We start from the raw sequence: 12,165 nt of genomic DNA, 5'->3' as shown, positions 1-12,165 counted from the left end.
TTGGGATGTATAACAAAGTAATCTGTCACTCTATATACTGTGTATAGTATAGTAGTGTGTTGGCACCGTAATCCACACTCCATGAAGTGTGTCGTCTCGTGTTCGTTGTAAAGATCTCCAAGGCTCTGTGTACCTGAACACATTTTATCCGAACTGAGGAAGCCTTTTGGATGAATGGAAAAATGTCTTCATTACTGATCCATGTGCGATGTGGTTTGTTTTCCAACATCTCAGCATCTACCCTCGATAAATGAAATTCATTTTCATAGAAAGCTCCTTTCGTGGGAACTAGCCGTAATGGAGAGAAAACTGGTAGATTACAGGAATAAACATTTGATGCAAACAACAATGAACTTACACCCCATAGCATGTATGTACTCAAGGGACAGTGAGTAACACTGACTGCAAAAATTGGTGTGAAATAAAAAATTAAAAAAACAGTAAAGGGGAAGTGCTGCTCATGGAAAAATGTTGGGTATCTTTAAATGCTCTGCATGTGAAGTGCTAATAAACTCTGTGATAAAGCACTATAAAAAATACAGTTGAATTGGTTTAGGTCTACAGCAAGACAAAACTCCACACTCAAAACAACTTTATTACTGTACTGAGAGCCGGTTTGAAGACTAGACAGGGTGACATTTAAGACTTGTGTTTAGAGGTTATCTCCCGCATGGTTCCCAGCTGTATGGATTGCATTGACACCGAGCCACTGACTGAGATTCCATCCTAAAGTGAGCCAGACCACACTCAGATGTGGTCCGACAAGTCAGATTGTATTGCAATCACATCGCTTTCTGGGACCAATCGAAATACAGATTGCAGATTGCTGCAAAGTATAAATGGGGCCCAAATATTTCTTTCTCTTCCCTCAAAGACACAACAGAAATGTTTGCTCAGATAACAAAGAAAGTTGACAAAAACCAAAAGCTTACAATTAAGAATGAGCAGTTGGAGGAGCACTTCCCCTCAGCCAAAACAGTCTCTCTGAGTAGAGTGGTGGTTAAAATAAGAATAAGTATAATAATTAAAAAAACTATAATAACTTAAAAAATAAAAATAAAGAAAATAAGACACTGCAGGTTAGGGTGTATGATTATAAAAGATGTAGACAGTGACAAGTAAAGACAGTGTCTGAAGTGGAGAAGTCCATTTCCCACCCCGGTCAGTGCAATCAACCATTCATCTCCCACAACAAAAATTAAATGTTTCTTATACACAAAAGAGATTTAAAGGCATTTCATGTCATTACATTTCACATTATCAGTTTTTCATTCTATCGCAGTATGTACAAAGTTTAATGATGTATGTAGCTTCATGTACATTTATGTCTATTCACAAACATTGCTGGGAAATCAACAGAAGAGGACCAGTGCCATATAACCGTTCTTTTTCTAAATTTAGAATGAAATCAAACATTATCTTGCATATCTCTGATGAGCCACTATGAATCATTTCAGTGCCATGTGTCATACTTCCATGACAAAAAAGCTTTGATCATTATGTCTACTTATTCCCTTTGAAACAAACTTGATATAAAAACGTGGATTACAAAAAACTCAGCAGTAAAAGCCTATGACTTTGTATTGTTAAGAAAAGTTAATCTAAAGACACCTTTTCCTGTTTTGGGGATAGAAAAGCTCATGCATTATTTTGTCTCCAACAATAAGCAATCATCATTCTCATTGGGCGGCAGCATGAGCTGCTGCTCATAGTAGAGGCTTTTGGCGTAGTTAATTTCTTGAGATATTTTGATGGCCAGACTCTCACTCTTCACATGGACCTGTGGACAAGATATAGAGAGGGCTGTGACACAGAATAAATATATATACAGTATATCTATATGTGTGTATATTGACAAAGAAAGAAGTATTTGTACTAGTATAGGCAAAAGACTTGTTCACATTGTTTATAAGTGTTCCATGTGTACCTAATAAAAAAAAGATCACTGAAATATTGTGAATTTGTTTTCATGCAAAGGTTAAGTTCAAATTTGTTTGTATGCATGGTTGATGAACATGGCCTGGGGGTGTACTACGAGGGAAGCTCAACAGACAAAGGGTTTGTTTACGTTAGCTGGATTGACAAAATCTCTAAACTGCAAACAGGCTTAATTGTATCACCACACTGCAACTATCAACTCACTTGGTTAACACCGGCTTTCTTAGTGAAGGAAAAAGCACGCTACCATAAAAGGGGCAGAGTCTGCAAGGCGATCATAAGGGCATGCAGGGCTCAAGCATGGCTCAGAACTATTTAATTCTTGAGGCAGATGTCAGGGTGTTGCGAGTCTCACCATGGGCTTCTGGTGGGAGGGGCCAGGAATCGCCACGCCACTGGTGGTACTCTCAGCTTTCTTGGTAAGCTGCACATACACATTTCCATGATCCTTAGAGACCAGACAGTGGTAGAGGTCGTCGTATTTGACCTCCAGGAAGATTGCTTCTCGGTCCACATACTCTCCAGGTTTCAGAAAGTAAACCACTTTGGAGGAGATGAGCACGCAATAGGTGTCAATGAGCTCCACTGCAATGAAACTGGGAATGAGAAAGTAAGTGCATATGATTAGGGTTTACAGTATAAACCAAATACTGTATGTTTTTCCTGGTTCAAGTCTTTTAGAATAGTTAGAGAAGGAATAAATAAATGAACAAACTTGTCTTTAAAAAGAGAAATACTCACAACTCAGAGTGGATGTTATCAGTCAGTCGGAAGAGCTGCTCCTGACCGTCAGCTTGTGTAGCCGAGTATCTAGGCAGTAGGCCCTGGGGTCCCTTACAGCACCGAGGCTTCCTCGCCCTCTGTACATTCAACCTGCAAAACCAAGCAATACAAACTTAAAATGCAGATGAATAGACACAGTTAAAACACACCTTACCATACCAACAAATGAAATACCTGTGGTTACTGAGACTAGCCATGTCCCGGACCGTCTGTGCAGTCTCAGAAGCAAAGTCAAGAGCTCCAGCCACAGGTTTGGTCACCGTGCCAACCAGGCCTTTACCCAAGCCTGAGAAGAAACCGCTAACCCCGCCTTCAGTCTTCACTCCCTCAACCGTGGAAGTGATGATGCTGGTCATGCCACCAATGATGCCTGGGGACGGCAGATTTTGTTAAAGAAATACAAATGTTAAGCACACTTTCCTCAAGACAATTATGATCCTGGTGTGTAGAACATAGGTATAGACTGGATATTTGGTTAGTTTAGTGCATTGGCTTAATATCCCTTTACTGTATATCCCTGAGTCACAAATGTCAGTGTGTACATAGTTATTTGCTGTTGCTAGAGTTAAAGGTTATGAGACAATATTATTATCCTTTCTCTGATTATTTCTTAAGAATCAGCCCGTCAGACAAGTCTTGCGCTGAACTGCTGTGTGCACGTGGGTGGAGTTGCAGTTAAGATGGGGACTTGGCTGGAAACCAAGGGGGAAAGGAAGTCTGTGTACATGTGATGTATGTAAAAAAACAACTGAGAGAGGAAAATTGATTTAACCCCATGGGGATCAATACCCTATCTTTCTTTCTTTCTTTCTTCACGAGATAGAACTTTATTTATCCCGAGGGAAATGGTTGCGCAGCTGTTGCAGTACAGTAGGAGAGTTGTAATGGTGAATATGACTATTATTATGATTATTTTTTAGCTTCGAACTTGTGCTGCTGCTTATAATTATATTAGCAATATATAGTTTTAAGTCATATAATATTATATTGGTAATTTCAACAGGCAAAGTTGTGACATTGTTTTGCTACCGTGAGCAAGTCCGTGGATTCCTGCGACCAGATGCTCTCCACTGGTGGCTCCATGATATCTGATGTACTCTCGTTCACTCTGGTGTCGGTTGTCCATGGTCTTCCCCAGCCCGTCTGACAAAGTACCAGCAAACTTGGATAGAAAAGAGGAGGTACAATATCACTTCACCGCAAGCGACGCCAAAGCACGACAAACTAAGAAACACACTTTGAAGACAAAAAATAGGAATTGATGATGTGTACATTAACAAAAGCTACTGTATACCTTTGCAGCAGAGTTGGACACGCCGTGGGTAACGTTGCGTATGAGGCCACCAACATTGCCGTATTTAATAAGCTCAGACACACCCTCTGTGACGTCGTTTAGAAGTCCCATGGGGTTTCCCAGGAAATCCACGGAGCCAAGGATCTGAGCTGCCTGACTGATCAACTCCTACACAGAGGAAAAACAACAGTGAGCTGAGGCAAAGCAGGATAACTGAGGCTTACGTCATACTGCTGGAAAGTTATCGGTCAAGGGAAGATTTTCAATATCCCTAAACTTTGAGGACAACTGCAGGCTTAAAACTTCAAAACCACTAAGCACTACACATTTCTAAACTTAAAATTGAAATCCTCCTGCTCCCTTTCCAAGCTCTTGGAACTGGACAATGTCCTGTACAGATGAACACCCTGTCCTGCTAGTAACCCATATATTCTACGCTTATCATTAGTAATACTATCATCGTTGTTGTTACTGTGGGCCTCTCTCACTGTGCCTCCTTCCCTCTCTCCCTCCCTCCCAGAGCCCGGTTCTGCTTGAGGTTTCTTTTTGTTAAAGGGGAGTTTTTCCTTGCCACCGTCACCAAGAACAACATTGGTTTGGATTCGGTCTAGGCCTCCTCCATGTGAAAAGTGCCTTGAATAATCTTTTGTTGTATTATAATTATATACATACAATTGAATTGAATTACTCTGAATGGAAGGCAGGAAAGGCTAAAAGGCTAAAACAACAGGAAAAGAAGCGTATTCATATTGAGTCAGCTGTGTGGACTCGACTGTGCCCTTAGGCGTCTCCCCGAGCTGTAGAGTGATCGGCTTACATCTCTGAAATGCTTCAGGATGTCATTAAAGATGATCTCCTGGGTCTCATAAGGGTGTACCCGAGTAAATGGGTACATGTTGATGACAGCATCTTCAAATCGAATGAGTGGAATGCCCAGTGTGCTTTTGAGAGCCTGTAGTAGGAAGATAAAGCATATAAGCAATTAGGTCAACATGGAAAACATTTTGTCAAGAATTTCTCTGGTTTCTTTGGGCGACTCGACACCTTGTACTTTCTAATGATCAGTCTGTTGTACAAAATTTGAGTGATGGCTGGTACCTGCCGGGAGATGTAAATAAACCAAATCCTATCCCTTTTTATCATGTGGCTGGAAACACACACACGACACATTATCATGGCAAATGGTCATTGTTCAGTTCGATTTGGAGGTTCCAGTTCTGGCTAAAGCGTTTAGAATTAGCAGCTGGATCCTTGCAATAAGCAGCTCCTCGGATTCAAATGATGAAAATGTGCTACATGTAGGCTGTCAGAGGTGGTATGTGGGCAATTTAAAATTCCTTCAGCCTCCCGATTCCATTAATTCCTGCTTTGAATTGAACATGTATTGCTATGTATTGGGTCCTTTGTTTTCAGTGTTTGTCACATAGATTGTTACATTACCTTAAGATCAGGCGGGAGCTTGGGAGAGGTGAAGACACTCAATTTGACCTGGGGCAGACAGATCTTGAGGTTCTCAAAGTAGTAACGTTTTGGAGCTCCTGCATCCTCACTGGGCTTGTCATGGAGGTTTTCATCCAATTCCAACCCTGCAATTACAATTACATTTACATGCACATCTCAACTCAGAATTGGGCCCAATATCAATAATAACATTTCAATAATCACCCACCAGGTTCTATTTGTCCATATCCAAAGAAGATGAGAAGTTTGAGGAGCAGTTTCTCCTCGATGATGACTGTAAAGCGTCGGGCTGTAACCATAAGGTGCTGTGGTAATATCACAGTGAAATGATTAGGTGTTCAAATATATAGAAGTAAACAAATTGGTCACCTTTCCCCTGTGATAATAATCAAACACAACCATGGTTGTTCACCTTGAAGAGATCAGTAAGAATGAGGTTGCTGGGAACCTTGACAGAGTTGATCTGCAGGGCAGCGCCACTGTCACCGATATTGCTCTCGATATTGGAGCTGGGAGTCATGTATAGCATAACAGGCTGGGTGGTGCCTAAGAGCTGGTTGTCCACCTGAAGAGATATAATAGACACACAATGCAAAAATGCCATGTTCAAGTAATACTTTTTACTGCTACAGTGAATATGAATGTCCTCGTCGATCTTACCTGGATTTTCTGAATACTGAGCTCCAACACTTCATTGGCAGTAGTTCGGGTAAAGTGGACATCTATGCCCGACAGCGTAGTGAAGACGAGCTCCTCAGGCACCTTGTTGACCAGAGACACACCGAGCCCTTCTTCCAGGTTTATCAAGACCTTGGAGTAAATTGAGAATACTGAATCACAGAGCTATTTTCCTCCAGACAATGGTAACATACGTTTTCACCTTCTGCGTAATGATCGTAGCCATGTCCCGGGCTATTCACCTTAAACTGGTTGATTATATTGTCCCCAATGGTCACATAACCTTTAGGCTTTTTGGAAAATCTGTAGGCTTTATGTTGAGAATACTTGTTTTCTCTTTCAGTAAATCATATCAGGCCAACTAGTTTGTTTTTGCCCTAATGAGATTGGTTTTATATATCTAAATCCTCACTAGAATACACATTGTTCTGTTGCTATCTCATAATTAACCAAATTGCATTAACTACACAAATAAAAAAGCAAATCAACAAATGTGGATGTTCATTAGTATGTAAATGTATCCATGTCAGTTATAGGACCTTTGTAGTAGATAAGATGTTACTTTGAAAATAATTTCATATTACCTCAAGCTCTTGCTCGAAACCCTTCTTCACACAATCTTTGTTCTGGTCTGGCTCAGTGTTGGGTGAGGTCCGGATCATTCTTCTCTGGTTGAAGTCGCTTATCTACAAACAGGGCAGAGTCAAAGACAGGTTTGCGCGATCATATCATAACTTTCACTGGTTGAGAGAAGTTTTGTTTCCGTATTTACATGACTACACACATTTTCTAGATCTAAATGTGACATTCTTGTTTGCCCATGGACCAGTGCAAGCAGAGCTACAACTTGTAGGTACTTGTTGTGATCATTTTACAATGCTTAACAGTCAAAGGAGCAAGTGGCTTAATTTTTACCTCCACCTTGCCTGTGTCCTGTTTGTTTGTTTGTTAAAAAGTTGTGAACTGCAAGACTGAGACCTATTGAATTTTTGAAGAAATTCAGATCCAGGGTCAGTTCAAGGAATTTTGAAAAAAAGTAATTTTCCATATTTTCAATTAAAAAATAAAGGAATATGTTTCCTATTACAGACAATCAATATATCAATGTATGCAATTTCACTACTATTTCTGATACTTTTACAGTCTCCTCTCATCTTCTTTATTTTAGGACACCATGATTGTGAAAAGCTGAGCAATGTTGTGTCAAGGACAGACTGTATCTTCAAAGCTCTGTGCCAGCCTATCTCATGAGAATTGGTGGAAGCATGTGCTCTAACCTGCAAAACCCGCGTCGGTCCATCTGGTAACACCTGGACTGACAATACCCCAGAACCAGGTCTCATCTTCTGGTTGATGAAGTGCTGCTCAGGGGTGTGCTCCAGCAGCCCTGAGTCTGGTCCCAGTACAACTTCCGCTCCATCATACAGGCCTGCCACCCCAGCCTTTACCTGAGCATACGGAAGGTAATGTATTAAAAACTACAGGCACATCAAGAAGCAAAACATTTCTAAATCCCACAGGAAAAATGTGCTCCCTGCAGTCAGTCAATTCACTATCACTTTGTTGATGCACTGACCTGTACTACAAGCCTGGGAAGTCCACAGGTAAGCATGCCTGAACTGAAATACCAGGTCTGGGTGGTGCTACGGCGCAAGTCTGGCCTCCTCAGCATCAAGGGTTCAAAACTAGGAAGGAGAAGAAAGAGAGAGAGAGCGAAAAAAGTAATGGATCAATGTCAGAGACCATCCACAATTGACAGCTAGCAAAACACAACTCCGTCTTGTTATACAACAAAGCACAGACAACTTTGTTTATGGTTAAAAAATCAGCGAGGGTACAAACCTGTTGTCGCTAACAGCTGCCAGCCCAGCAATGTCGAGGACCAAGGAAGAATCCAGTGGTCGAGGCTGAGCTGGCTTGCTTTGTGGGGGAGAGGAACCTTCATGACAAAGCATACCAGCTCCAGTCATTCTCCACAGTTGGGAACGCTTGCCAGGCTCCTACAACACAATTAAAATAAACTAGAGCATGTTTACTGAAAGACATACAAAGGTACAGAAAACTACAGGGAAAAGGTAATAAAAACAATGTGGACAATGAGACTTCCATAACATTTCTGGCGGTTTGGGACTTTCTCCGCAACAATAACAAAAACATTAATCATTAATTTATAATATCTTAAATTTTACCTTCTTCTTCAGGATGACTCTTTGATTCTTAGTGTCCACATCAAGCACCAGTTCAGCACAACTCACTGGATGCTTCTTGCCAATGTGTCTCTTACTGGCATCCCTGCATCAACAAAATGAACTTTAGCTTTAGGTTGAAGATGCAAGAAAACGTCAGATAAGTCATGTCAACAATGTGCAATTTATTGTACATACTGTGTGAATGTGTGTGTAGCTGCAATGTAGATAAAATTTTCGTAATACAGCTTGTTGTATTCTCTAAAGAAGTTCATGTCCGCTGTGACCTCTGAGGAGCCGGCACCCTTGACAGTCAGTGTGAGATAGGGGGGCAATGTGGGCTCATCGCAGGCATAGTCCAACGCTGAGCTGGCCTTCACCTCTGTGTGGAGCCGGATATCAGCCACCCCGTGCTGCCAGAACTGGATAGGCACCTGGTGGATTTAAAACAAGACAATCAAAAATCATTTCTTAAGGAGTGGAGGAGTTTTGTTTTGTTTATTTTCTGACTGCAAGTGTTAAGTTGACCTGTTAAGAGAAGACTGAATACACTGAATTAAAGTTGGAAAGCAAAGACGGTCTGTCTTCATTTCCTGCACCCACACCTCTAAAGCTCCGAAAGAAAAGCTCCCGACCTCTCAAGACATCACAGTGCTTACCTAAAACCAATTTCACAACATTCAGCCTACCTCATACTTCTGAAACAATCACCTTTAAAAAATTCCACGTTTCATTCAAATGTCTAGTGTTTATACCTAACTAGCTCTACACATTTAAAGCTAAAGACTTCAAACCAACGTAAAAAATATTTAGCAGCGGTGGGACAATTAGAAACCTTCAACAGACCTAAAGCCCATCATAATGTACTTTAATTTTGTCTTCTTGCTTATTGTTTTTTCAGGGCCAATAGGCAGAGGAAGTGAGGCAGGAAATCACAGTGTACAATCATTCAAGTATTAGTAACACTCCAAAACATTGTGTCAATTCCCATCTTTACGTTGGAGCTTACTTCAGAGACGTTGTCGATGCGAAATGGTGGCGGCAGCTGATCAGTATTACTGAAGGAGACCTGGTGGGTGGCTCCTTTAAGAGTGATCTCTGCCCGCAGGAAGAAACAGTTTCCAAGGGTGTCCCTGATGAAAAACAGCTATTATAAAATACTCTGTGCCAGCTGGATGATCATCAATCCCAGCAAACAATTACAAGACATGAAGTAAAGACTAGAACATGGTGTGATCAAGTAAGGGTTACGTAAAACGCATTACACAAGCAATTCTGACACCAGAACCAGGGCAGTCCCTAAATTTCAAGTACATAGAATTCTATGTCTAACACTTTGTAATACAATTTTGATATTCTTATGTCCTTTGTCGTCCTAAGGTGTGAATTGCGCTTTACCTATGGTACAGGTATTGACAGTTTGGTGCTTGCTTTAACGGGAGGGACTGTAGACATAGAAAAATCAGATTCCCAGAAAGCTCAAACCAAGCGATAAATGGATTTGAGCACTATGATGGAAGTAGTTATTGATTGAGACTATTTTAGGAGTGCTTATTATTGTAAATAAACATAGCACAAAAAGGATGGAAATTTGTGTTTGGTAGATTACTGCTAATAAATGTTATACTGTTGGAAAGCCAGTTTATTTCCCTTTTAAATGGTGCCACATTTGTGAGGAACATGCTTTTGTGGGATGAGGTGGGTTACGCCCATGCCAAACAGTTTTTTTTTTACTGTTGCTCTTGACTTTTGTTTTGAGCTTCTGGTACCCGCTGGTGTGGATCGTAGGGTCAAAGTGTGGAGAAGACCCGGAGAACACTTCAGTGAATGCTGTACCGAAAGAGTAGCATGTTTTGGTGGAGGCAGTGTGATGGTGTGGGGCGGCATTTCCCTCACTGGAAAAAACAGGCTTGTCATCATTGGAGGATATCTCAATGCAGAGAGACATTGAGATGAAATTCTGCAAAAGTGGGAATCTCATATCTCCACAGTCTGGGACCAAACTCTATCCTCCAAGATGACAAAGCTCGCCCCCACAGAGCGGGGTTTACCAGAGACTACCTCCAGAATGTGGGAGTGGAGAGGATGGAATGGCCTGCCAGCAGTACTGACCTCAACCCCATTGAACACTTGTGGGATCAGCTTTGGCGTGCTGTTTGCGACAGTGACCAACACAACCACATTGGCTGACTTGCAACAAATGGGGCAGGTACTCTAAGTTTTATCAAAAAGAAATGTTTTAGGCCTACTCTTCAAGGTATAGAGGGTGTCACTCAAACTATGCTTGCACATACAGGATAAGAAAGTTGAAACAGTCGTCTTGTGTACAGCATGTGCACAGAGAACGACGTACCGCATGTTTACATGGAACGACGTACCTCATGTTTACATGGAACGACCTTGGTTTGTTGACCTCAAAGCCTCCAGACCAGGTGCAGTTGGGGGTGTCCATGAGACGCACACAGAGCAGCTGGTCATAGTCATTCCTGGGCCAGTGGAAGACAACGCTGGAGCCAGACAGTGTGGAAATGTAGCCGTCTGGGTTGACAGCACCCTAGCACACACAGGATTCTTTCATTAAAAAATATTGTCTCCCTTGAAGGTTCAGGGTTTTATAATTTCTGGTCAAGAAAAGGTCACAAAATACACACTTTTTCATCACCATCTGAGCAAAAACACTTATGTAGCTAACACACTTAACTGAATAAAACCAAATTTAATTTGTATAATTTTTTAACGAATATCATAATAACAGACATCACAATAACAGTAGTGTACTCTCCACCAGACAAAGGTGTAATTAAAGAAGAAAATATGCTTCTTTGTTTGTTTCAACTTCATTTTAGAGCAGTGAGTATATCAGTACTAGGGAGAGTATCATTAGGGTGATTTTAATGTTTTAAGGTACAAATAAAAAAGTCTTAAAAACAGTTACACAGTAGCTATGTCATTGTGGTTATAACTACTACCACCACTAGGGAGAGCCATAATCTCTTTTACAATACTGGATTATAAATGGAGTACATCTAATGAATTAATCATGAAAGAGAAATATACCGCTGACTTGTGTTATGACAACATAATTGATCAATCACAGCTCTCACCTTTCCCCTTACAAACTCTCTCTGAGCAAAGGCAAGTTTGTGTGTTGAGCGGTTGTCCAACAGGTAACGAGGAGCAAAGGTCACATTGTGAGTGTCCCTGTAGCGTCCTTTTCCTTTCCTCACATTGATGCCTGTTTGAAGATGTTAGATGGAAACACTCACTCGGTGACAAACCTTTATCAATGAATTAACAATAATGCTCAGTCGGACCCTTTTCAAAAGGACAGAGATGTCCAAATAAAAACAGTTGCAAAAGGAATAAAACTGAACTGAAAAACTTTGCATAGTTCTTCAAAACATGAATTACCAGAGTAAAAAAGACACCCACCACCCAGGATTATGGACTTACATTATAATGGACTATTAATGAGGCCATATTATGGACTAATCTGGTCAAAGCTATTTTGTATGTCTCATGTTTTCCTACCCGGCAATTCCATTAGTGTTTCTGTAGCCTCAGAGCTCAGCAAATAAAGTTGCTATGTAAAATAAACTAGACGACTGGGTTAGACTCAACCTATATAATATCAAATGTAAAATATACCTATGTTGTAGATGAGCCCTGGTCTGTTACCATGCTGAATAACCTTCACTGCCCTGACTCCACTGCCTCCATCCAAGGAGAAGCCCTGGCACCAGCCTGGAACACCATCAGGGTGGATTCCTTTCCCAATTCGCATAGTACACCTAGGATCACAACAATTGACAATTGGAAAGTGTT

At 41.0% G+C, this 12,165-nt stretch overlaps 1 protein-coding gene across 3 annotated transcripts in view; it reads right to left on the bottom strand.

The window, feature by feature from the left end:
* Positions 1 to 577: 577 nt before the first annotated feature.
* The window catches only part of vps13d (vacuolar protein sorting 13 homolog D), a 39,866-nt gene continuing 28,278 nt past the window's right edge, over positions 578 to 12,165 (bottom strand). For all 3 annotated transcript variants that reach the window (XM_076167061.1, XM_076167063.1, XM_076167062.1), the window contains exons 49-69: positions 11,989 to 12,131; positions 11,445 to 11,575; positions 10,719 to 10,894; positions 9,350 to 9,473; positions 8,539 to 8,774; positions 8,344 to 8,446; positions 7,997 to 8,154; positions 7,731 to 7,839; positions 7,432 to 7,602; positions 6,739 to 6,840; positions 6,137 to 6,286; positions 5,889 to 6,041; positions 5,685 to 5,781; positions 5,456 to 5,601; positions 4,833 to 4,967; positions 4,016 to 4,183; positions 3,751 to 3,883; positions 2,896 to 3,091; positions 2,680 to 2,811; positions 2,294 to 2,534; positions 578 to 1,780 (exon numbers count right to left, since the gene is read on the bottom strand). In XM_076167061.1, coding sequence (XP_076023176.1) covers positions 1,646 to 1,780; positions 2,294 to 2,534; positions 2,680 to 2,811; positions 2,896 to 3,091; positions 3,751 to 3,883; positions 4,016 to 4,183; positions 4,833 to 4,967; positions 5,456 to 5,601; positions 5,685 to 5,781; positions 5,889 to 6,041; positions 6,137 to 6,286; positions 6,739 to 6,840; positions 7,432 to 7,602; positions 7,731 to 7,839; positions 7,997 to 8,154; positions 8,344 to 8,446; positions 8,539 to 8,774; positions 9,350 to 9,473; positions 10,719 to 10,894; positions 11,445 to 11,575; positions 11,989 to 12,131 — 3,139 coding nt within the window. In that variant the 3' untranslated portion in view covers positions 578 to 1,645. The remainder of the gene's footprint in view (positions 1,781 to 2,293; positions 2,535 to 2,679; positions 2,812 to 2,895; positions 3,092 to 3,750; positions 3,884 to 4,015; positions 4,184 to 4,832; positions 4,968 to 5,455; positions 5,602 to 5,684; positions 5,782 to 5,888; positions 6,042 to 6,136; positions 6,287 to 6,738; positions 6,841 to 7,431; positions 7,603 to 7,730; positions 7,840 to 7,996; positions 8,155 to 8,343; positions 8,447 to 8,538; positions 8,775 to 9,349; positions 9,474 to 10,718; positions 10,895 to 11,444; positions 11,576 to 11,988; positions 12,132 to 12,165) is intronic.

Source organism: Genypterus blacodes, unplaced genomic scaffold (assembly GCF_046128005.1).
Source record: "Genypterus blacodes isolate CSIRO-AG114 ecotype Tasmania unplaced genomic scaffold, CSIRO-AGI_Gbla_v1 ptg000156l_1, whole genome shotgun sequence".
NCBI classification, from domain to species: domain Eukaryota; kingdom Metazoa; phylum Chordata; class Actinopteri; order Ophidiiformes; family Ophidiidae; genus Genypterus; species Genypterus blacodes.
Note: the sequence above shows the minus strand (reverse complement) of the source record. Positions and strands in the feature narration are given on the sequence as shown.